General features: G+C 35.0%; 1 protein-coding gene across 1 annotated transcript in view; it reads left to right on the top strand.

The window, feature by feature from the left end:
• The window catches only part of LRBA (LPS responsive beige-like anchor protein), a 747,979-nt gene that overhangs the window by 317,319 nt on the left and 405,277 nt on the right, over nucleotides 1-25,383 (top strand). Inside the window, exon 37 of the mRNA XM_018061590.1 lies at nucleotides 23,987-24,153. Coding sequence (XP_017917079.1) covers nucleotides 23,987-24,153 — 167 coding nt within the window. The remainder of the gene's footprint in view (nucleotides 1-23,986; nucleotides 24,154-25,383) is intronic.

Here is a 25,383-nt window from a genome sequence, read left to right as displayed (position 1 = left end):
CTTTCAGATCTTCTAGATTTTAGTTTTATACGAAAGCCTGGTCTGCTCTCCTCCTGGTGACCCTGACCAGTCACCCGATGTAAATCTTAAATGACATCTTTCTGTTGTAACCTGTCATTGCTTTTACTTACAGTTTGCAGTTATATATTTACTCGTCTGGTTATTTTGTTTCCAGCTGTTTTCTCTGCTTCCCTCAGAGAAGAACTCTTGTGTCTATTCATCAGGTATTTATAGTGCGTGGCACATTGGCTTACACACAGTATGTGTTCAGTAAAGAATTGGTTAATAAATAAATGATAATTATAGCCTACACATTCAGTTTCATTTTTTTCTGATTTAAAGTGGGGATACTGGTTCTTTTGGAGACAGAAAGGATTCATTTCAGTGGGAAAGGCCATGGCAGAAGTATTTTTTAACCTATTACCAGTAAGAGTGATAGGTTATAATAGTGTTCCAAATTTCCATGATTAGTGCCTTTCAAATTACAGTTTTGAGTTGCTCTATCCAAAAAGTACCGTTGTCCTTGAGATGAAGGAATAGGCAGGTTACAGAATAAAGTGCAGGTTAGCACAGTTTATATTTAAAAAATCGCAAGGCCAAATTCTTTGAGCTTCTCTCTAGTGTTTAAAAGTAATGTTAATTTGAAACTCTGTTAACAGTGATGGCAATTCCTTGGTGGTCTAGTCATGAGAATTTGGCACTTTCACTGTGGTCCAGGTTCAACCCTTGGTTGGAGAAATGAGATCCCATAAGTTGTTTGCTGTGGCAAAAACAAACAGACCGAACCCCCCCCCCCAAAAAAAAAACCCCAAAACAAAGGAAAACAGTGTTATATAATAGGGATATGTGGTGTTGGAAACATTTTCTGATTCTAGTCTCTACAGTTTACTAGTTGGAAGGTACTGGGAAGAACTCACTGAACCTCTCAGAGTCTTAGTTTTCCTCCTGTAAACTGAATATAACAAAACCTTAAAGATGTTATTGTGGAGAGTAAAATTTTATATTTTGTATTTTTATATTAAAATACATTTGTATTTATATCACATAGCTTTATATACATTTATAATGTGGGTTAAATAGTTAAATTTCTTACTGCCTGAATTTGAATTAGTTTATGTTCTGAATAATCTTGTGTTATTTAGATTCTAACTTTAAAGGGGCACAGAATTTCTGATACCATTGCCTTTACTGTAATTTAATTTTTTTCTTTCATTTTCATTATAAAATGCTGGTTTAGAATACAGATAAATACATTTCCTTTTGAGAACTGTTATTTAAGTTATTTTGTTGATTTTTTATTTAAAGAATGAATGCTAATATTTTTAAAAATATAATTTACTAAAAGCTTTTCAAGGATGAAATACTTGAAATAGTATTTGTGTGATCATAAGTAACTTCTGGTTAATATTTTTTAACTGAACTCCAACTATTAGAGGTAACTATAAATAAAAATTGAAGCTTAAGGTAATGTAATAGCAGTTCAGTACATCAGTACTGTTTTGTGTGTGTGTTTAAGAATGATTAATTAAGTCTTTTTTATTTAAGTCCTGGAAACCATTTTAACTGACTTTATAACATAAATGCAGACCATATATTTGTCTCATGATTTCTTCCATGAAAGCATGAAGAAGTGAATTATTGAAAAGATAAAAATAAATTTGTTTGCTTTCTGTCAGAGTTCATATCCACAGCTAACCTTGATAGAAGACCAGAGTGATTTAGACAAGTTTGCTTTGGAGATTCATAACATATGCTTGCTGGACAGAATTGAGTTATCTCTGCTCTGGAGAGTAAGTTATTGTAGCAGGAGCTGACAGAGATGAAGATAACTGAGGGAAATTCAATTACCTTTTAGTGTTTTCTTTCTAATAGGATTCTTAATGTGAAAAAGATCCTTAGATGATGCACCCCGTTACATGTGAGATCTTCCTTGATACCTGTTTTCAGAATACCGTGAACATTTAGTTCCAAGCTGTCATTAAGCATGAAATAGGCAGTTTACTCTTAAGAATAGTTTTGATTGAAAGGTCTAATTTTTACTTGATATCATTGGCGGTCTTTATAATCACTGACTACCCTCTGTGGTTTTCTTTAACAAAATATGTATTATGTTTTCTGAGTTTATTATTTAATACGTTGGGAGCTTTTTCTTTCCTCTTCCTTTCAGATGACCTTTCTGAAAGTATCTTGTAGCTTCTTATTGTTGTTATAATTGTTATCTCTCCATCTAATTATCATATACTCAAGCTGGTCAACCTTGTGTAAATGCTGTTAGAATCCTCAAGTTTTCATTTTCACTTTGCTTTGTCATTCTGCCAGAGTTTTTGCTAATGCAGTCTTTCTTACTCCCTTTTATTATTCTGTGTCTTGCATCCTTGCTTCTCTCCTTTCCTTTTCATCTCCAGTCCTGGAATGAAAACACTACAACTGTTCTCTTGATATGACCTAGTTATACTTACCCATTAACTCTTTTTTATTCTTTATATTCCTTGATTCTGTACCATTTGCCATTGATGGTCAACCCTTCCTTTTTGAAATTTCTTTTTTGACTTGACTTTCTTACCAAGTGCTTTTCTGGTTAGTTTTTAACTTCTTACGGTTCTCCTTAAGTTTCATTTCTTCTCCATTACTTACTGCTTTACCAAAAGTATCAGTTTGTTACTTTTAACTTGTGTCATTTTAAATAATTTCATATAATGTCAGCATTATGTAAAAATTCTATGTAGAAGACATTAAATGTTTTTAAGTGTAAAATTCTTTTATTTATTGTCTTCTGTAGGTAAGTATAACTTTGTAAGCTATGAGCAGGCACAGAGCGAAGCGGCTCTTTACTCTCTTCCTGGGCGCCTTCTGCCTCCTCACCTTTGGAGGAAGCCACTGTTAGTTTCTTGTAAATCTTGTCCAGGTTTCTTTATGCACATAAATAAAAATATGAATGTATATTCTCATCCCCTTTCCTTCTATAAATGTTACCATATCTATAATGTTTTATGCTTTGCTTTTTTAAACTTAATGTTTTTGGAGATGTTTTTTAAATACTTCCATTAGCAGCATGAGTGTCTGTTTCCTCATAGAGCATGTTATCAAACTTTTAGACTCAGTCATTCTCTCAGATTATGCATGGCAGTATGTAGCTTTCGTTTGTGTTTCTCAGTATAGTTTTCACTTTGCATTTCCGTTTTTATAAATATTTTTGCCAGTTTGTTGACTCACATATGGTGGAATTTTTGGTGTCCCACAGGCATGTTTTACAAAATATTTTTGTTCTTGAATTTATGAATGCTTTCTTTCATGGCTTGATATTTTGATTTGTAGTTGGAAAGGTCTTTTACCCATGTAGATTATAAAAAATTTCTCCGAGTTTCTTCTACCATTTCTAATTTTATTGTCTTAAGTAAGTTTAAATATTTCATTTATTTGTAATCTATCTTAGGATAAACTGTGATATGAATCTAACTTTATTTTACATGACAATATAATTTTTTTTGTACTATCTACGAAGTCCAACAAATTTTCTCCTCTGATTTGAGATACCATTGTTAGCATATACTAAATGCCTACGTGTTGGGGGATTTTTTTAAAAATTTTAATAGTCTATATCTCCCTGTTAGTCTCTGTGATTTCCTGTATTGGTGTTGATTTTTATTTAAATTACTGAGAACTTATAGTGCATTTTAATATTAATAAGGCTCTGTTGTTTTTTCCTATCATTGACTTCTAAAATATTTTTCAGAATTGCTGTGGCTAGTCTTGCTTAGCTAATATGTTAGATTCAGGTTGTTTTATTCAAAAACTATTTTCATTTGATTCTGTTGAGCTTTTCAGGTATATAAACACTTCATGTATAGATATTGATAGTTTTTCCTTCGTATTTCCAAGTTTTATTCTTCTAATTGCTCTTTCTTATCTAATTGATTCGGCTTATTCAGTTATTGTTGAAAAATAATAATAGTTATTGGTTACCATATTTTGTTTATTAGGTTTTATTTGTTATTTTTACCATTCTTCTCTCTATGAATTCAGCTTGTTTTAGATTCCACAAAAAAGTGAAATATTCATTTACTTCTGTTTTGTTTTTTCATATTAATGAAAAATTTATCCAATTATGTCATCTTTAATGGGAGCAGTAGAGTTCATAGTAGGCTTTTTAAATATTAGATATTTATGAATTGACTGATGCCATTTTATCCTAATGATAGTACCAACTGATTTTTATCAGGTCATTACAAGTTATATTCTTTCATTTTAAGCAGTCATAAATAATATAAATTTATTGGTTTTTATGATGATGCTTGAACTTAATTTGTGCTTAATTTTATTATAGTTGTGTAATAGCTAAGAGCACTTCTATATATCTATAATCCTAAATCTGTTTTTTATTGATTTGTTTAGATTATCATGAAATAAAACCAACAGATGTGTCATGTAAAAATAGAATTCAGATATGCTAGCACATTCACCTGAGAACCCCTAACTTAAAGACAAATTTTGTTAAGATCAGTGTTCTTTTTTTAATTAAAATATACTAATCTAAGGGTTACGGGGGAAAAAAAAAGAAAAAAATAGGGAAGAAAGAAAAAAATCTAACAATGTAGAATAGTGTAAAGTAAAAAGAGAACATTCTCCAGTATCTTTTTCCTTACCATACTCCCAGGGTAATGATTGGCACATAACTTTTCAGACTTTTTATTATTAATGTACACTTTATAATTGTATGCGTATATGTTTCTTATATAATATATATTCAGCCCCAAATGGAATTATATTATGTAAATTGTTATGTATTTTGAGTCAATAGTTACTAAATTTTCATTTGTGTATGGACTCTTGAGAATCTGACCTTGAGAAATATATACAAATATAACCATGAAATTTTAATTTTTGGAGGTTTACATATTCTGACTTGAAAGTATCTTATGTCACGGTCTCTGCGTTTTCATACATCACTTATAGCAGCCATGTAGGGGACATAGAGGCTAACCTTTCACTGATATTTCTTTTTTTTAATGGATATTACATTTTCAGATTCTGGCATAGGTTAGAATATTCTTACTGGAGACTTGGTGAGTTACTTATATCCATTAAGAATGTTTTAAAATTGTCTACTGAGGGAAGCAAACTTTAAAGTAGGATCCATTTATTTTAATTTCAATACCTAGTATAGGCTTAGAACATAAGAAGTTCTCAGTGAAATGTTAAATTAATGAAAGCATCAACTAATAGAGAATATAGGGTTAATAAAGGTTTACGTAATCAGCTAACAAAAATTTAGGGATACAGTCTTTTCACATGAAATCTTAGATTATTTTCAGTTCAGTTCAGTTGCTCAGTCATGTCCGACTCTTTGCAACCCCGTGAACCACAGCACACCAGGCCTCCCTGTTCATCACCGACTCCCAGAGTCCACCCAAACCCATGTCCATCGAGTCGGTGATGCCATCCAGCCATCTCATTCTCTGTCGTCCCCTTCTCCTCCTGCCCTCAATCTTTCCCAGCATCAGGGCCTTTTCAAATGAGTCAGCTCTTCACATCAGGTGGCCAAAGTATTGGAGTTTCAGCTTCAACATAAGTCCTTCCAGTGAACACTCAGGACTGATCTCCTTGAGGATGAACTGGTTGGATCTCCTTGCAGTCCAAGGGACTCTCAAGAGTCTCCTCCAATACCACAGTTCAAAAGCATCAATTCTTCTTTTAGATTAAGAAAATATTCTGTTGGTATCCTGGTAAAAGCATAAAGAAAAGTAGTAGTCATTATCCTCCCCTGTATTATTAGTTTGCCAGTGTTTTTCTTTGTCTCTCTGACTTTATTGAAATAAGATTGAGAAATAAATATTGTGTATATTTAAGGTGCACAACATGATATTTTGATGTTTGTGTACACTGTGAAATGATTGCCTCAAATGACCAAATTAACATATCCTTCAACTCATGCTATTTGTGTTTGTCTGTGGTTGACCACTTGAGATCTAAGCAAATTTCAAGTATTCAGCATATTCTCATTAAGTATTATTGTCATACTGTACATTAGATATACAGAATTTACTAATCTTAGAATGTAAACTCTGTGCTATTTAATCAATATCATCCCTTTCCTGCCAGTCTTAAGCCTCTAGTATGAGTTTGAATTTTTTGTTTTTGGATTCCACATATAAATGAAACCATGCAATATTTGTCTTTTTGTTTATGGCTTGTCTCACTTAGTGTATTGCCCTCTGATTCATCCATGTCATCACAGGTGGCAAGATTTCCCCTTTTTGGAGGTTGAATAGTATTCCCAGTGTTTTTTGTTTATCCATTTGTTGATGGATACCTAGTGTGTTTCCATATTTTGGCTATTTTTAATAATGATGCAAGGAATTTGGGAGTGCATGTATTTATTCAAGGTAGTGAGTTGTTTCCTTTAGATATAAAGAAGTGCTTTGCTAGATCATATAGTAGCTCTATTTTTAACTTTTTGGGAAACCTCCATGCTGTCTTCAGTAGCGGCTGATCTAATTTATGTTCCCACTGACAGTGCACAAGATTTTCTTTCCTCTACATTCTCTCCAATACTTGATATTGCTTGGGTTATGTTAGACTATCAACTGTATAGTAATCTTTAAATTTCCTTTCATTCAGTCTTTAAATTTCAGAAAATTTCTTGAAACTGAAACCATAAACATGTTTTCTCTGTTTATTTTCTCTTTCTACTAACTTTATGTATTGGTTCTTACCTGCGTGTAAAATTGGTGGAGTGCAGAATAAATCTGAACTATTTAAACATTAGTTGAAGAATAAACTTTTTTTTCATCTTTGTCCACTTTTAAATTTTATATTCTCATTATTGAATCCCCCAATTTGTCTTTTAGTGGTTGAAATACAAGGCGCATGAAATAGAATGGCAGTATATAATTTTTTCTTAGTAACTTTTAAAGTAAATTTATACAGTAAAAATATTTTCAAGTGAACTTCCCATTTATGCTTTCCTGCTTGTCTTTTCTTGTTTTCATTTTATCCTTTCTTATTTATTCCCTTATATCTTTTACTCCTGTTTGGAACATCTCAGCTTAAAAGTGTGTTAGTCACTCAGTCGTGTCTGACTCTTTGTGACCGCATGGACTAGTCCACCAGGCTTCTCTGTCCAAGGAATTTTCTAGGCAGGAATGCTGGAGTGGGTAGTCATTTCCTGCTTTAGTAACTGAGAAAGGGATGACCAAGGTTCGTGATAACTTTTTTAAAGCTTAGCTTTATGCCTTCTATTTCTCATGATGGCTCTATATTGGTGATTAATACATTCCACTGTCTTTGCAACATTTCTTTCTTGAGGTACACTTTACAAAATCAATTCTGTCATTTCCTGAAGAGATGACTGATTAGTAGATCTTGAGTCATCAGAGCTCAAGATCACAGCTTGAGTCATAATAGCAAAGCAATAGAATGGCAGTTCTTATCCTGGCTTTGGTATTTGTTCACTAGTATTGTGGTTTTAGACATACTTCTTATCCTCTTTTTATATACTTCTTCATCTATAGAGCAGGAGTAGGAAAATGGAAAGCTTGATTCTCTCTCTCTCTCTCTCTCTCTATATATATATATATATATATATATAGACACACACACATATAATTGTAGCTTTGGATATTATTTTATTTATGTTAGATGAAAATAATGTTGTAAACAACCGAGAGAGTGATAAAATAGTATAGATAGATTGGTTAAGTGAAGGACTATTATGAGTCCTTTTAAATGGCCAGATCACGTTAGTTTGAGCACTCAGCCAATGAGACCACAGATTACTCTAGTGCAGTTTCACATAGTTCTGACTTTCCAGTCAGATAAACTTTGCATTAATTTTGACTCTGTCCTTTACTGACTGTGTGAGCTAAGACATTAATGTCTCATGTGAAAATCAGGATAATTATGGTGCCTACCTATAGTAATGAGGAATAATTGGGATTTGATAATTGTAAAGTGCCTGTTACGTGCTGCTGCTGCTGCTAAGTCACTTCAGTCGTGTCCGGCTCTGTGTGACCCCATAGACAGCAGCCCACCAGGCTCCTCCGTCCGTGAGTCCATACGAAATGTTTAATGATGCAGCTATTGCTGTTACTTCAAAATGAAGAGTAATTTTTTTATTCTAAGTAATCTCAAGGATTATTCAAGGAATGCGTGTATGTCCCACATTTACTCTGGAATTCTTACCTCTGCCTTAGGCCCTTGGTCCAGTCGACTGCTCTTGTCAGAACTCTGGAGGCTGTCTCTTAGTATCATACAAGTGGCTTTCCCAGGAAGTAGCTGTTTCATCTTTATCCTGTTGCTCAAAGCATGGACAAAGGCTTTTCTTTTTCTCCTTTGTAGGCCTCGCAATGATGAAAGACATCACAGTGCAGAAAAGGAAAGCTCACTACTGAGTTTTGCATCTGCTAATTCATAGGCCACACTCCTGCAGAGGAGGTTTTCTCTTGACCTCTGTCTCTCCTGCTTTGCCAAGTTGCAGGGGCTTGTATCAGCCTCCTCACATAGAGATCTCTCTTGATCACATTCCTTCTTCCTTTGGTACAGGCTGACTTGCATCCAGTCTTAGAATAAAAAGAATGCTGGGCCTTACTAAGTCCAGGGTTCACCTTTTTTCCTTCTTCTGGTTAATTGACAATGGGACCATCAAACTCCTTAAGGAAAATTCTCTCTGGTTTATCATACATATTCTGGTTTATCTTTCACACCTGGACTCTTTAGTCATAGTATTTCTCAGTCCATTTCCAAAGTCTGCTGTATTCATTCTGGAATGCACTATTTTTAGAGAGTCTTCTAGGGTGTGTTTTAGCTTGTCTCACTTCCTATTTTAGCTTCTTGATAATGGCCAGATTAAGAACTAGGCTCACAGCATTTTCTGCTGTCAGTCTTCTATGGGGGGTAACTTCTGAATAGGAAATACACATATCTACACAGGGCACGTACATGCAGGTACATATTTTTTAAAAAATCATCCTTTTTAGAATAACATGTGAAACTAAAGAAGTTTTTATTTTTGGGACAAAGGAAGACCATTGTAAAGTAAGCTGATGTCTCTGACTTTGAAAATTATAAGTGATGCTTCTCTAGCTTCAAGAAACAGAGCTATATTACTGGGCACTCTGTTAAAGGTAGAAAGCTATAAAAAAGCAAAGGAACTATGGCCCAGGTGAAATGGAATTCATACCTGTGAGCAAGGCTGATCAAATTAAATTTAAACTTAAAAATATATTTTCTTCAGTGTGTTCTCATTAGATTCTAATAATGTAAAATATAGTATCGATAGAGAACTAGATATCTTACTGCTGTTTAAAAATCTCTTCTAGGAAAATGTCTGAATATACTCCCTTCAGAAAGATAAAGCCTGTATTTAAGGTTTCAGTTTATGATATATCCTAGTTATCTTAACAGTTGACCAAATCAACTATTTATATGTTAAACCATTTATAAAATCCTTTGAGGAATAATCTTTTTAGGAAGGAAATGGGTAAACATACATTAGGCACCCAAGGAAGATATAAAGAAGCATGTACTGGTTTACTTAAAAAGAGCGCTCTGGTAATTGCAAGTCTTATTCTGTTATTCTTAAAAGTTTTTTATTTGAGCTGTTCTCATTTTTTTGCCTCTATCTTGCTATATTTTATTTCTTCTATCTTAAATGAACCCTTTTTTCTCCCTGGAAAGTTACTTAACCTCTCATTCCTTTGTGAAACCCTCACTGGTTCTGAATAGTTCTTTTCTGTTCTTTCCAAGCACACTGTGAATATCTTTCTTAGCAAGTATATCATATTGTAATTATTTTTACTCCGTGTCTCTCAGCTACATTCAGATGATGGAAGACAAGGGACTGTTTGCAGTATAGTTGGTTAACTTCATGACTGAGTCTACAGTAAGTGTTGGGTGTTAGTGTATATGCCTGTCAACATTCTGATTATTTTATGTCTATGCATATTAGAACTTTATGAAAAGCGCATCACATTATATCCTTTTTCTATGAGGAAGCTGAGGAATGGGAGGTTAAATACCTAGCTTGATCTTGAATATGTCAGAGCCAAGATTTAAACTCAGGTTGTCTGGCTCCAGAGTCTGTGTTCTTAACCACAGTATTAACTATGGTTTCTTAATGAATTAATCTCTTTTTAACTTTTCGGTTTTCATGCTTGTTCTTAAACTACTGTTATTTGAAATTAAATATATCTATACATATGTACACACACACACACACACACTACTTTCAGCCTAGTAAAAGTAAGATGCCCTAGTTTTGTATGATTTCCAAAAAACCCAATGGTTAGGTAGATTAAGATTGAGTTAAAAGATTATAGGATTTGTTTAAGATATTCAGCTCTTGTGCAAATCAACAAAAAGTAAAGTTTAAAAAATAAAAACTTTTGAATTTCTCTCTCTCTCTTTCACTGTATGTATGTTTATATGTATTTGTGTATAATTATAATCTTACAGGAAGATATACCTGTCTCATTATGAATTTTAAAATATAGTTATTTGAATTTAACTCTATTTAAATTTCCTGTCAATTGTATTGATCACCGATCCTAAACCACATTTTACTTTATTTACCAAACTGATATATAATGTATGCAGGCATTGTTAAAGAAATCAGTTTGCCTTTATGAAAGCTGTTTTGGTATTTACTTACAAATTTTGTAATTTTCATTGTTAACAAGTAACTCTAATGTAGCAGTGAAATAATGTAAACAGTGTTGTTATGTGTATTTTACATGCAAGTGGAAACTGTAACCTTCTTCTTAGTGTTGACTTCACTTTACAAATATGTAAAAGCTTTTGAAACCCATTCTTTTATTCTCTAAAGTAAAACATTAGAACCTATATTAGCCCTCTGATTATTTGAAAATATTGTTTTAAGTCTGCAGTTGTAAAGATAAGAACCCAGCACATCGTATCCAGTCCATTAAAACAATAAGAAATGGAAGCGATACTTTGATAAGTGTTCTGCCTGTTTTCACCTTGAATGCTATTATCAGGGGGATGATACTATATCTATTTCATTGGCTTAGACTTTTTCATGCTGAGAGAAATCAATACTTCGAAGTGTTGGATGACAGAGGAATCACTTTAGAATTAAAGGTGGCTGTCACACATTGTCATTGGTTGACTTTCATTTGCTGTTGGATTTTTTAAGCTTTTATTTTTCTAAGTTTTTCAGGAGGCTCTGTAACATTCCCACGGACAACATTTTTTTATTTTTAATGGTTGGACTTTAAATCTGAGTTGAGATTGAGTGCAAAGACCTCCAAAATTGAACTGTTAAAAAGCTTCTTAATTTGTTGTCCTTTAGATGATTGCCCTTTTAAATGGTTTACAATGAGACAAACAATTTACAGTGTAAGTAATTTTGAGATAAATTGGGGCATAAGGTAGTACACTTAAAAGTGTTTACTGGAAAGTGTGTTTATTTAACTAAAAATATAATATTGTGTATAGCCATGAAAAAGAATGAAGATAGAACTTCATGTCTTGAAAAGGAATGACGGATAATTTGATTTTACTTACACAGACAGTACATTCATGTTAACATGACTACACTTGTAGAAAACAGCCAAACAGGGACGAAGTAGAAGAGAGGAATTTCTTTATCATATAAGTCATTGCTTTTTAAATTTGACAATAAATTTCTTTTAAAAACTGAAGCACAAACTTCTGAAGCCAATACATTCCAATTGCTTAATTAACAATAAATGTTAGTAGATTAGAATAACGGGTTATAAAATATTTTAAAGATTTTAGCCTTGGACTTTTTAACTGAAATTTATTTTTATATCACAATATTATGCAAACTTAATGAAAACTTGCCTTATAATCTGTTTCTCATAACATATACTCTAGAAAAATGTGTGCATTTCACATGAATTTACCTCCTTTTCTTAATGCTGAAGTGGTTGTGAGAAGCCTTGTGCATTTATATATCCAATCACAACCCTTTTTTGTTCCATTAAGCTAAATAATGTCATTTTATCTAATGACTGACTTGCTTCTGTTTTTTGCTTTTAATATGTAGCTGTATGTTTTTTAATCATTGTAATGTCTTTTCAGTTTTTGAACTTTACAAAAATTGAATCAAAGTCAGTTTTCTCTGGCATTTTTAGTTCCAGTGTTATGTTTGTGAGATTCTTTCATGATCAATACCGTATATTATTCTGTTTTATCAGTAGAGCAGTGGTTTTTCATACTCTCTTCTGCTGTTGATTGGCAGTCCATTTTCTAACTGTTAATATCAGGATCTGTGCTGCTTGAATGTCTTTTGGTGTACATACTCACGTGTATTTGTAGGGTGGATTTGTTGTTCAGTTGCTCAGTTGTGTCCAACTCTTTGCAACTCCATGGACTGCAGTGTGCCAGGCTCTATTAGCCTTCACTGTTGCATGGAGTTTGCTCAAACTCACGTCCATTGAGTGGTGATGTCATCCAGCTCTCTCATCCTCTGTTGTCCCCTTCTCCTTCTGCCCTCAATCTTTTCCTGCATCAGGGTCTTTTCCAGTGAGTCAGTTCTTCACATTAAGTGGCCAAAGTACTGGAGCTTCAGCTTCAGCATCAGTCCTTTCAGTGAATATTCAGGGTTGATTTCCTTTAGGACTGACTGGTTTGATCTCCTTCCTGTCCAAGGGACTCTCAAGAGTCTTCTCAAGCCCACAGTTCAGAAGCATCAATTCTTCAGTACTCAACCTTCTTTATGGTCGAACTTTCTGGAAAAAACATAGCTTTGACTATACAGACCTTTGTCTGAAAGTGATATCTTCGCTTTTTAATATGCTGTCTAGATTTGTTACTGTTTTCCTTCCAAGGAGCAAGCGTCTTTTAATTTCATGGCTGCAGTCACCGTCCTCAGTGATTTTAGAACTCAGGAAAATGAAATCTGTCACTATTTTCAGTTTTTCCCCTTCTGTTTACCATGAAGTGATGGGACTGGATGCCATGATCTTCGTTTTTTGACTGTTGAGTTTTAAGCCAACTTTTTAACTCTCTTCTTTGACCCTCATCGAGAAGCTTTCTAGGTCCTCTTCACTTTCTGCCATTACAGTGGGTGTCATCTACATGTCTGAGGTTGTTGATATTTCTCCCAGCAATCTTGATTCTGCCTTGTGATTCATGTAGTCCGGCATTTCTCATGATGCACTCTGCATATGAGTTCAGTAAGCAGGGTGACAATATATAGCCTTGACATACTTCTGTCCCAATTTTAAACCAGTCCGTCATTTCATGTCCAATGCTGTTACTTCTTGACCTGCATGCAGATTAATCAGGAGACAAGGTGGTCTGCTATTCCCTTATCTTTAAGAATTTTCCACAGTTTGTTGTGACCCACACAGTCAAAGGTGTCAGCATTGTCAATGAAGCAGATGTTTACTCTGAAATTCCTTTGCTTTTTCTATGATCCAACAGATTTTGGCAGTTTGTCTCTGGTTCCTCTGCCTTTTTAAATCCAGCTTGTACATTTGGAAGTTCTTGGTCATGTACTGCTGAAGCCTATTGGGAAGGATTTTTGAGCATTACCTTGCTAGCATGTGAAATGAGCGCAATTGTGCAGTAGTTTGAACATTCTTTGGCATTTCCTTTCTTTGTAATCGGAATGGAAAACTGACCTTCTCCAGTCCTGCGGCCAATGCTTAGTTTTCTAAATTTGTTGACATATTGATTGCAGCACTGTAAAGCATCATCTTTTAGGATTTGAAATAGCTCAGCTGGAATTCCTTCTAGTTCATTTCATACTATGAACTAGCTTTGTTCATCGTAATGCTTTCGAGGCCCACTTGACTTCACTTTCCAGGGTGTCTGGCATGGTGACTGACTACCTCATCATGGTTACCTTGGTCGTTAAGACTTTTTGTGTGTAGTTCTGTGTATTCTTGTCACCTTTTCTTAATTGATCTCTTCTGTTTCTGTTAGGTCCTTACCGTTTATGTCCTTTATCGTGCCCATGCTAGCATGAAATGTTCCCTTGCTATCTCCAGTTTTCTTGAAGATATCTCTAGTCTTTCCCATTCTCTTGTTTTCCTCCATTTCTTTGTATTGTTCATTTAGAAGGCTTTCTTATCTCTCCTTGCTGTTCTTTGGAACTCTGCATTCTTTGGAGCTCTGCATTCAGTTCGATATATCTTTCCCTTTCTCTAATACCTTTCCCTTCTCTTCTTTCCTCAGTTATTTGTAAAGCCTCCTCAGATAACCACTTTGCCCTCTTGCATTTCTTTTCGTTTGGGATGGTTTTGGTCACCGCCTCCTGTACAATGTTATGAATCTCCATCCATAGTTCTTCAGGCACTCTCCCCACCAGATCTAATCCTTCAAATCCATTTGTTACTTACACTGTATACATTTAAAGGATTTGACTTAGGTCATACCTGAATGGTCTGGTGGTTTTCCCTACTTTCTTCAGTTTAAGCCTGAACTTTGCATTAAGGAGCTGATGATCTGAGTCACAGTCAGCTCCAGGTGTTGTGTTTGCTGGCTGTATGGAGCTTCTGCATGTGGCTGCAGAGAATGTAATCAGTCTGATTTCAGTACTGACCATCTGGTGATGTCCATATGTAGAGTTGTCTCTTGTGTTACTATGACCAGTGATTTCTCATGAGAAAACTCTGTTAGCCTTTGCCCTGCTTCATTTTGTATTCCAAGGCCAAACTTACTTTCACCTCCCGGAATCTCTTGACTTTCTACTTTTGCATTCCAATCCCCTATGATGAAAAGGATGTCTTTTTTGGTGTTAGTTCCAGAAGGTCTAGTAGGTCTTCATAGAAACCATCAACTTCAGCTTCTTCAACATTAGTGGCTGTGGCTTAGACTTGGATTACTATGATGCTGAATAGTGTGTCTTGGAAGGGAACCGAGGTCATTCTGCCATTTTTGAGATTGTACCCAAGTACTACATTTCGAACTCTTTTGTTGTCTATGGGACCATTTCTTCTAAGGGATTCTTGCCCACAGGATTAGATACATGGTCATCCGAATTAAATCTGCCCATTCCTGTCCATTTTAGGTCACTGATTCCTAATACACTGATGTTCATTCTTGTCACCTCCTGTTCTACCACGTGCAATTTACCTTGATTTGTGGACCTAACAATCCAGGTTCCTATGCAATATTATCTTTACAGCATCAGATTTCACTTTCACTACCAGACATATCCACAACTGAGCATCATTTCCCCTTTGGCCCAGCCTCTTCATTCTTTTAGGAGTGATTTCTCCAGTCTTGTCCAGTAGCATATTGGATACTTTCTGACCTGAGAGGCTCATCTTCCACGTGATATCTTTTTGCCTTTTCATACTGTTCATGTGGTTCTTGAGGCAGGATCTCTCCTCCATTAGACCGTGTTTTGTCAGAATTCTATGACCCATCCCTGTTGGGTGGCGCTACACAGGATGGCTCATAGCTTCACTGAGTTATGCAAGCCCCTTTGCCCAACAAGGCTGTGATCCATGAAGGGGAGGGTGGACTTGACTGTAAAATATTCATGTTTTCCATCTCAATAGATACTGCTACACTATCTTGCAAAAGTGTGTATCTCTTCCAACATCAATGTGTTCCTCTTCCAATATCAGTGTGTAACTGTTCATATCACTCCACATTCTCATCAATAGTTGTTTGCCACTTTTAATTTTAGCTTTCTGGTAGTTGTGTAGTGATATGTCACTGTGTTTTATTTTGGATTTTCTTTACAAATTAAAGTGTACATCTTTTCTCCTGCTTGTTATATATTATGTTCTTTTTTTTAAAGAATTTTTGTGTAGTACCTATTTGTCTTTTACCTAGTTTCTTATTAGTTATCTCTTACTGTTTATCAACCTTACTGATTTATAGAGTGCATTGACCTACTTGGTATATGAGCTATTTTTTTCCAATATGAATATTTTAACTACTTTCTTCCCTGTTAGTGCCTTGCCTATTCATTTTTAAGAACTTCTTAAATGTACTTTATTGAGTGATTTATGTATAACATGCTCATTTCAGGTATTCAGTTGGATGAGTTTTGACAAGTGTGTATGTTTGTTGCTGTTGTAATCAAGATACGGAAATTGTCTGTCATCTTGGGGAATTCCCTTCTGTTCCACTGTGGTCAGTTCCACTGCACATACAAACACCTGGTGGTCGCGGTTGAGTCGCTCAGTCGCGTCCAACCCTTGCGACCCCATGGCCTGCAGCCCACCAGGCTCCTCTGTCCATGGGATTCTCCAGGCAAGAGTACTGGAGTGGGTTGCCATGTCCTTCTCTGGGGGATCTTCCCGACGCAGGGATTGAACCTGGGTCTCCTGCATTTCAGGCAGATTCATACACATACCTAACTGTAGGCGACTGCTCATCTGGTTTCTGTCGTTATAGATAGTTTGGTGTGGTATAAAATTTCATATAAATTATATAATGGGTGCTCTAATGTCTGGATTGTTTGGGTCAGCATGACATTTTTGATACTAATCCACATTGTTGTATGTGTATTACTGTTTGGTTTTTTATATTGCTCAGCAGTACTACTTTGTTTATCCATTCATCTGTAGGTGTATATGGGGTAATTTCCACTGTTTGGCTCTAATGATTAAAAGCATTATGGGCATTTTCATACAATTCAGTTTTGTGGAAACGTGTTATCATTCATTTCGAGGAAATACCTAGGAGTATAATTGCTATGTGCTGTTGCAAGTTTGTATTTAGGCTTAGGAGAAACTGCCAGACTATTTTCTAGAGTAGTTGTAGGTTTTACACTTCATCAGGCTAGTTGGTAGGTATGAGAGTTCCCTTTGTTCCACATCCTTGCCAGTATTTATTGTCAGTTCCTGTAATTTCAGCCCTTCTAGTGTGTATATAATGATAGAGTGTTGTGGTTTTTAGTTGAATTTCTCTGCTGACTAAGCATTTTTCACGTACTTATTAGTCATTTGTATATCTTTTGTAAAATGTCTAGTCAGATCCTTTGTTTATGGTTTTAAGTTTGTTTGTCTTTATGGCACAGTAGGAATTCTTTGTATTTCCTGTAAGGAAACCTTTTGTCAGTTATACATATGGTGAATGTTTTTTCTCATTACCGTTCCATTTTCTTTCTTTCTTAATTCATTTCTTTGTTGATTGCAGGAAAATTGCTATACAGCATTGTGTTGGTTTCTGCGGCACAACACTGCAAACCAGCCGCAGTCACACATGTCACCCCCTTTTTAGCTCCGCTCCCCTCCCAGCCCGCCCCTTTAGGTCATTACAGAGCGCCAGGCCCGGCGCCCGACTTCTCACTTGGTACCCGTTCTTCTCACGGTAATGTGTATATGTTGAGGGCACTTTCTCCATTCGTCCCACTCTTTCCTTCCCTCACTGGCCTTTTCGTTTTCTAAATGGTGACTTTTACAGAGCAGATTTTATCAGTTTCGCTAAAGTCTAATTTGTCAAGTTTTTTTATGGTTATGATTTTCTTTTACAGTCTCCAACCTATGAATTTTAGTCTCAAGTATTCTCTGCCTACTTTAAGTTCATCAGATTTTCTGATTATTTTTTCTAGAAGTGCTAAAACTTTAACTTTTACATCTATATTTTTTATTCATTTTGAATTAACCATTTTGTGTGTGATATGAGGTTAAAACATGTTTTTTTCTTTTTTTGCTCCTTTGAGAGTGGCCAGGTGTTTCTGTATCAGAAAAGGCACTCTTTTTTCTGTATTGAAAAGGCACTCTTTTTTCATTTCATGATCTATGCTGTCTTGATTTCTTATTTTACAGTGTGATTCAAAGAGTATAAAATTCTATAGTTTCATCTTTCCTTTGTAAATTTTTTTTCTTTTTTGTTCAGATATATTTTAGACTCAGTTGTCAATATATCCTTAAGAAAGCCTCCTAAAGTATTAATTAAGATTGGATTGAATCTATAAAATCAATTTGAAAAGTATATATTTTTAAAAATACTGAGATTTTAAATCTATGAACACTGTATGTATCCTCAGTTATTTAGTCTTAGTTTCTCTTGGCAGTGTTTTATGGTTTTCATTGTGTAGACTTGAATATGTTTTTATATACTGCTAAATATTTCACATTATTAATGGCATTGTTAATTGTTTTTGAGTTGATTATTGCCAGCCTGTAGGTACATAATTAACTTTTAGTATATTGGCCTTTTATCTAAGAAACTTGTATTGTATATTCTAGTAGTTTTTTCTTAGAATGCTCAGAATTATAACACAGGGGAATGCATATACAAATGAAGAGTCTGTTAGTCTTTCCTTTTCAGACTTTTTGCTTACTTGTTTATTTTTGTCTCTGCTGGTTAAGATCTCTTTTACCATATCGAATAGAAGTCATGAGAGAGAACATAGCACTTTATTTCCAGTTTCAGTTGAATAATTTTTATAGATGTCCTTCCTAAGGAAGTCTCTTTGTATTCCTGGTTTGTGGAGCACTTGTTATTTAATTAATTAATTAATTTTCATGAAAGGGTTTTGAATGTTAATTATTTATTTAATTAATTGCTTTTAAAAAATGATTTAGATGATATGTTTTTCTCCCTTTTTTTCTGTTTTATGGTGAATTATGCTGATTTATATTTAAATATTAAGCCAACTTTGCATTCCATAGATATACTCTACTTAATCATGATATATAGTCTGTTTTATAGATAGCTGGACAGTAGTATTTTGTTGAGTTTTTGTGTTTATTTATGCAGATTATGTTATTATTTAGTTTTCTGTTCCTTTAATGCAAAATTAGTTGCAGTGTATTCCTTAGCCTCTGTCATCTGAGTTTAAGATTTGTATTATTTCTTCCTTAAATATTTAATATTTTCTAATATATTTAAATATATAAATTTTACTTTAAATGCTGTTTTATCCAATTCCCACAATTTTTTCTAATTTTCCTTGTGATTTCATTTTTGCTCCATATTTTTTTATTTGGAGGTGAATTGTTTAATTTCCAATTATTTTGGATTTTTTGAGATTTTTTTCTACCTTTTGTATTGAGGTAAAGAATCAAAAGGACCTTTAGATTTCCGTATATTTTCCTCTGCATGAGTTCCTCTTCTCTAATAGTTTGTCTTTCAAATTTCCCTCTTACTTTTTCAATAGACATCTTTAAATTTGTTTCACATATAAAACCTATAGGAAAAGTATATTTTCCAGCCCTTGAAAATGTCTTGAGGCTATTTGGGTAGTAGTGTATAATCTAGTATATCTGGCAAATAGAGTGTGGATAGACAGTAATGTAAAAGATAATATTCCACCTTATAGATGGCTACACATTCACAGATCTAGGCAGTAAAATTTGTTCTAATTTTTCAATATTTTAAACAATTATGTAGTTTTTGAGGATGGGATCTATACATCTATGTCATTCCAAAGCAAATTTTTTTAGAAATAATTCTGGGACTTCTCATAAAAGGGCAGAAGATTCTTTCAAGAGCTGAGTTGTGAGCAAATAAAGATCTACATTAGGGCTGTGATGAGTGGTTAGAGGCTTAGCTGGGAATGATGGGATATGACGTGAGGGAAATTGAAAAGTCGCAGATGACAGAAATAGAAAACCGTTCCCCTTTCAGTGTCCTGGCGTGTTTGGGATAAGATGGTAGGTTGCACGTTTTAAATTTTAGGTGCTTATTGAATGATTGGAGACTGTCCTACAGAAAGAAATGTGGGATCTGAATTTGGGAAAACAGCTGAGTCAGACATGAAAAACTTGACAGCTACATCTAAATTGATAATAGCAGATGATGGTGGGAGTGGGTGATATTGCCAAGGGACATATGACAAAGCCTTGAGAAAATGCGAGCATCCTGGGAGATAATGAAGAGGAAGTCTGACCACCAGAAAGGTCATCAGAGTGATGGCAGGAGCATAATAGAGAAATCTGCTTGATTTTAAGTTCGTTCCTCTCTGAGCAAAGGACATACAGAGACATAACATCTGAAAGGAAGGGCTAAATGTGATATTGTCTTTACTTCTTTATTTAAAGATCCAGAATAGTTATTTGAATTATAATTGATCCATCTAAATTGCTTCTCTCTTCAGTTAAGTGAATTATTTAATAACTAGATTTATCTTATGTTTTATTAATTCTATATTAATAAATCTTAATTTCTTTAGCAATAATCAAATTCAAATCAAATATATTTGAATTAGTTCCCAGAATGCTCTTTTCTGATTTTTTTAATTTTAAGATTCAGATTGGGCAGGAGGGTCATTGTTGTGATGCTGTATTACTTAATTCATGTGTTGCTTAAAGTTGGAAAACAGGAAAGTTTACGTGAAGTAAAACTGAATGAAAGTCCTAGACCTGGCAGGCTTCCCAAGTGGCGCTTGTGGCAAAGAACCCTCCTGCTAATGCAGGAGACATAAGAGACCAGGGTTCAAACCCTGGGCTGGGAAGATCCCCTGGAAAAGGGAACGGCAACCCACTCCAGTATTCTTGCCTAGAGAATCCCATGGACAGAGGAGCCTGGAGGCCTGCAGTCCTAGGGTCCAGAGTCGAATGCAACTGAAGCAATTTAGCAGGCACACACTAGACATGGCCCTTGATTGTATTGATAGATGGTACATTTTGGTAAGGTCTTTTGGGATACCTCCACTTAACCCTTAAACACAAGCGTGCACACACGCGCGTGCACACACGCGCGTGCACACACACACATTCCTTCGATAAGTAACATGTGTTTGATCTTCAGGCAAATATTCCTCATCTGTACTTGACTTTGAATGATATGTCATATGTTGAATATGTTATTGTTTTTTTTTTTAATAAGAATGTGTTCATCTTTAAAATTACATTTTAAAGATGCTTTTAAGAATAGATGCAAGTTCATTATATCGTTACAAAACATTCTTGTTTGGTTTCCTTTTATCATGTTTTAAGGTTAGATGTGATTCTAATGTTCCACAATGAGACAGAGATTGATAATCAGGAGAGAATAGCCCTTTAATGTGATTTATATCTATAGATTTTATGTCAGATATGAAAAGTTGCTGTTTATCTTATAAAGGTGGATCCATTAAAGAGCACTTTAAACCATTTCACTATTTAACTTACTACCTTGGACTCTTCTTTTTAGAATTATGCCTTTTAAAGCAAACTTTAGTTGCCTACCAAATGTTTTGAAGAATATGACTTGATAAAGTTAAACTGGTAAATGCATACAGGTAGCCTGTTTAATAATGTATTTTTTGGTAATTTTGATACATTTAATATGAGGGTATCTGGTGTTTCAGGGGAGTATTCAAACCAATTATTTTTGAATTTCCATCAGTGACTTTAATTCCCTCTTACTATCAGGTGAGGTTAGATAAAGGCACCCTGTGCGTACAGGAGGGGTGTTTAAGCTGTACACATTCTGACAGTGTCTTACTATCAGGTGAGGTTAGATAAAGGCACACTGTGCGTACATTAGGGGTGTTTAAGCTGTACACATTCTGACAGTGTCTTACTATCAGGTGAGGTTAGATAAAGGCACACTGTGCGTACATTAGGGGTGTTTAAGCTGTACACATTCTGACAGTGTCTTACTATCAGGTGAGGTTAGATAAAGGCACCCTGTGCGTACAGTAGGGGTGTTTAAGCTGTACACATTCTGACAGTGTCTGCCTTCAGTGTATGGTTGACTTAGATGTGAAGTAACCCACAGAGGGCTGCCTATTCTGGAATGAATCTCTGAAAATATCACATAATAGTTGACCTTTCTGTTAACAATGGAGTAATTCCCTAGCTATCTCCACTTAAACTACTCCCCTCAAGCGTTTCTTAATCATACTTTCTTTTCTTCGCTCAAATCGCAATGCTGACAAACTGAGCGGTTTGGGGTCTGTTTGGCTCAGGCTCTCAGTTTCCCATGGCCTCTGGCATTTGCCTGTGTGTGCGTGTTCACTCGCTGCTTCATGTCCGACTCTTCGAGACTCGATAGACTATAGCCCTCCAGGCTTCTCTGTCCATGGGATTGCCCAGGCAAAAATGCTGGAGTGGGTTGCCATTCCCTTTTCCAGGAGATTTTCCTGACCTAGGGGTTGAACCCATGTCTCCTGCATTGCAGGTGGATTCTTTACCTCTGAGCCACTGGAGAAGCCTGGCATTTGCCTATAGTATTTTATAAATGAATCTCATTTCTAACATAATGTATTTTTTCCATATCAGTGTTTAGGTAAAAGAAGTACTTTCCTTTTAACAATATACAGAAACTAACCTCCTAGAGATTGGCCAAAATCTTTGAAGTGTACAATCCTTAGAGGTAATATAATCCTCTCATTTTGCAGATGGGAGGACAGTTAGACCTAGCAAGGTAAAGTGAGTTAGTTGCCCAAGACTGATAAGAGACTCTGCCAAAGATGATGCTTTTGTCTGGTTTTTTATTTGTTTCCCAATCTTATGTTTATCCATATGTATAAACATATTCATATATATTATATTATTTGTACGAAGTGGATTTTGCATCTGCAAATTTCGGTATCCATGGGGGTCCTGGAACCTTGCCCCCTTTCCCCCACCCCCTTCACGATAGCAAGAGACGACTATACTTTTATTCTCAATTCCCTTCTCACTGTCTAGAATGGGGATTCTCCAGGGCAAAGGCTATCAAGCTGATTCACCCTTTGATCTCAGTAGCCTAATGTTCTGTACAAACCGAGAGATATTTGATTCATTATGCATTTGCATAAACACCATATCATTTGGGTTGCTTGTGGTATTAGGAACAGAAAACCCAGATCATACTGGACTTCAGTGAATGAACAGGAGCTTATAGGTTCTTGTAAAAAAATCTTAAAAAAAAAAAGGTCTCACAGAAAGTTTAATTTAAAGGTAGGCTGGTCTTTGGTTGATGCACAAGTTCATGATTCCAGTCAGAGGAAGCTGGTTTGTAATTCGCATACCTCCGCTCCCTGTGGGTATTGTCCTCATCCTCAGGCTTGCTTCTCTTCTGGCACAGAAAGAGCTCTCCTGGAACCATGTACTTCCTCTTTTACACTCCAAGAGAAAGGAAGGAACTATCCAGCTAAACTGACCTTTTAAGTAACAAGTTTACATTAATCATTATTTTTTTTTAATTTTAAGCAATTAATTAGGTAGTATAGCATCTTAAACATGATGCCACAAGTGTCAATTCCAAAAGAAAAGAAAGCCGCCTTTCTTTAGTGGTTGTGTTGTATCTGATTATTGCTAAAGGATCTTAAATTTGTTTTGGCAAAAGTGGTGTCTAAGAAAGTACTTTTCAAACTTTAATTTAGAAATCACCTGGAGATCTCATTAAAATCCAGGTTTTGATTTAGTTGGTGTGGAGTGGGACCTATAATTCTGCACTTTTAATAAGTTCCTAGGTTATTCTAGTGCTGGTGGTCCGTTTTGCATAGCCAAGGTTTAAAAGACTGCACTGTTTCTGGCATTTTCTAAAGGTGTTGAGAACTGGCTCAGTTTACTACTGCCAACCACCAGCATCTCTTTTCTGGACCTGTGCAGCCTGATGACCAGTCTCCCTCCTTAAGCCTCCTGTTCCTCTGTAATTCATTCTCCAAATGGAGCTATGTTGATCATTTTCATATGTAAATCAATCGCATCATTCTCTCGATTAACCTACTGGTAACCCATTGCGTTAGGATAGAATCTAAACTCCTTACCATAACTGCAGGGTACTAAATGTTGCAGCCCCTGCCTGCCTCCCTCTCCAGTCTCTCTACATACCATTCTTTTCTTTGTTCACTTTGCTTTAGTTCTTTGAACCTCCCTTCATGCTACATGTAATGTGGACCCTGCATCTTCTGGCTTCTTCTCTTTATTCAGGTCTCTGCTTAGATATTAACCACTTCTGAGTGTACCTCATGAATGACTACAGAGAAGTTCTTGAGGGGTTGTCGTACTGAGATGGTAGATCACCAACTCTGTCAATTCAGCTCATGATCAATGTAAAAGTCACTTTAAAGTTTTGTTTGGTTCTGTTCATATTAGAGATTGTTTCTTCATGCAATTAAAGGGGTTTCCCCCCATATTTTTATATTAATAGATGTTTCTTTTTCCTATCCAAGTCACTGTGTGCCCAGTATTCAGCAGACAAACGAGAAGATGAGAAGATGTGTGATCATTTGATAAGAGCCGCTAAACATCGAGACCATGTGACGGCAACTCAGCTAATCCAGAAAATCGTCAACATCCTCACAGACAAGCATGGAGCCTGGGGAGATTCTGCAGTGAGGTAAAGAGACACCTTTAGGACTTGGCCACTGATTTTCCGTGGAAGGCCTGGGTTAAGATGAATGGCTTTGATCAAATGGAGATGATCAAGACCAGATGAAGAACAGAGTAATTTAATTTTATAATTTATCTTCTGCTATGAATTTAAAGCAAAGGGGAAGGAGAAAATCAGTATGGATATAGTTATGGATTTTTATGGATATTTCAGTTCCCTTTAGCTACTCTTAAAGGAATAGTTGCTCATATATTTATTCATTTTGAAGTGAACTGTTAATGAAGTTGTTGATTTAAACTATTTTACTTGTAGCAATTATATCTGAATTTATACAAATACAGTATTTTATTTGAAGAAATGATTCCCTATTGATACTTTTTAGTTTTTAGCATAGAAATTTGAAAACATAATAATATGTGTTGTCTTGTTGAGTTTTTGTTGCAGATTACTGGGCTATGATGACACAATACCAGCTTTAAAATTTTATTTACTATATCTACCTCCTTTTCAGATTACCAAACTGAGCAAGAGAATTTAGTTCTAATATTAGAAAGAAAATATTTAAATTACTTTCTCAGACTAAGGAATTTAGATAAGTCATAAAATTTAATCTTTTTGGAATATTTTATTCTACAAGTTTTAGGAGCATGTTTTGACTCATTTAAGTAATGTTAATGAAAAAGTTCTTTATTTCCCACTAGAAAAACATGTTTTAGTTCCTTATTTCTGCATAACTTTTTCTGGAAGACAACAACAAAGGAAAATAGTAAATAGCTTGTTTATTATGTATAGGTGTAACTGGTTTCTGCTTGTGTTTTAAGCAATTTATGTGTTTAGCAAAGTCTAGTTTAGAGATTTTCCAGTAAATAGAAAATGATTTTAGTTTTTTTAAAGCTGAACTTTATAAACTAGTTGAGTTGAAACCTATCTGTTTTGGGATGTTTCTTAGTACAAGTATTTGCTAATATAGAGAAGATCTGTTTCATCATGCTTATCTTGAAAAATACTTAAATAAAATGAATCTCGTTTCTTGGCATATCATTTTTGATGTTCAGAAGACAAACAGGTCAAGACAAAAGGACTGAGAAAAGGCAGAAACCGTGTTTGTTTGTTTGTTTTAATCGTATTCCAGCTGATCTCAGCTGCAAGAGTGGTCGTGGGAATGCCATGAATTACTGGGTCAGAGCTCTCTAGTGCCTTGTCTTGCAGCATATAAAAGTCCGTGGGTGTATATAT

Source organism: Capra hircus, chromosome 17 (genome assembly GCF_001704415.2).
Source record: "Capra hircus breed San Clemente chromosome 17, ASM170441v1, whole genome shotgun sequence".
Taxonomy (NCBI): domain Eukaryota; kingdom Metazoa; phylum Chordata; class Mammalia; order Artiodactyla; family Bovidae; genus Capra; species Capra hircus.
Note: the sequence above shows the minus strand (reverse complement) of the source record. Positions and strands in the feature narration are given on the sequence as shown.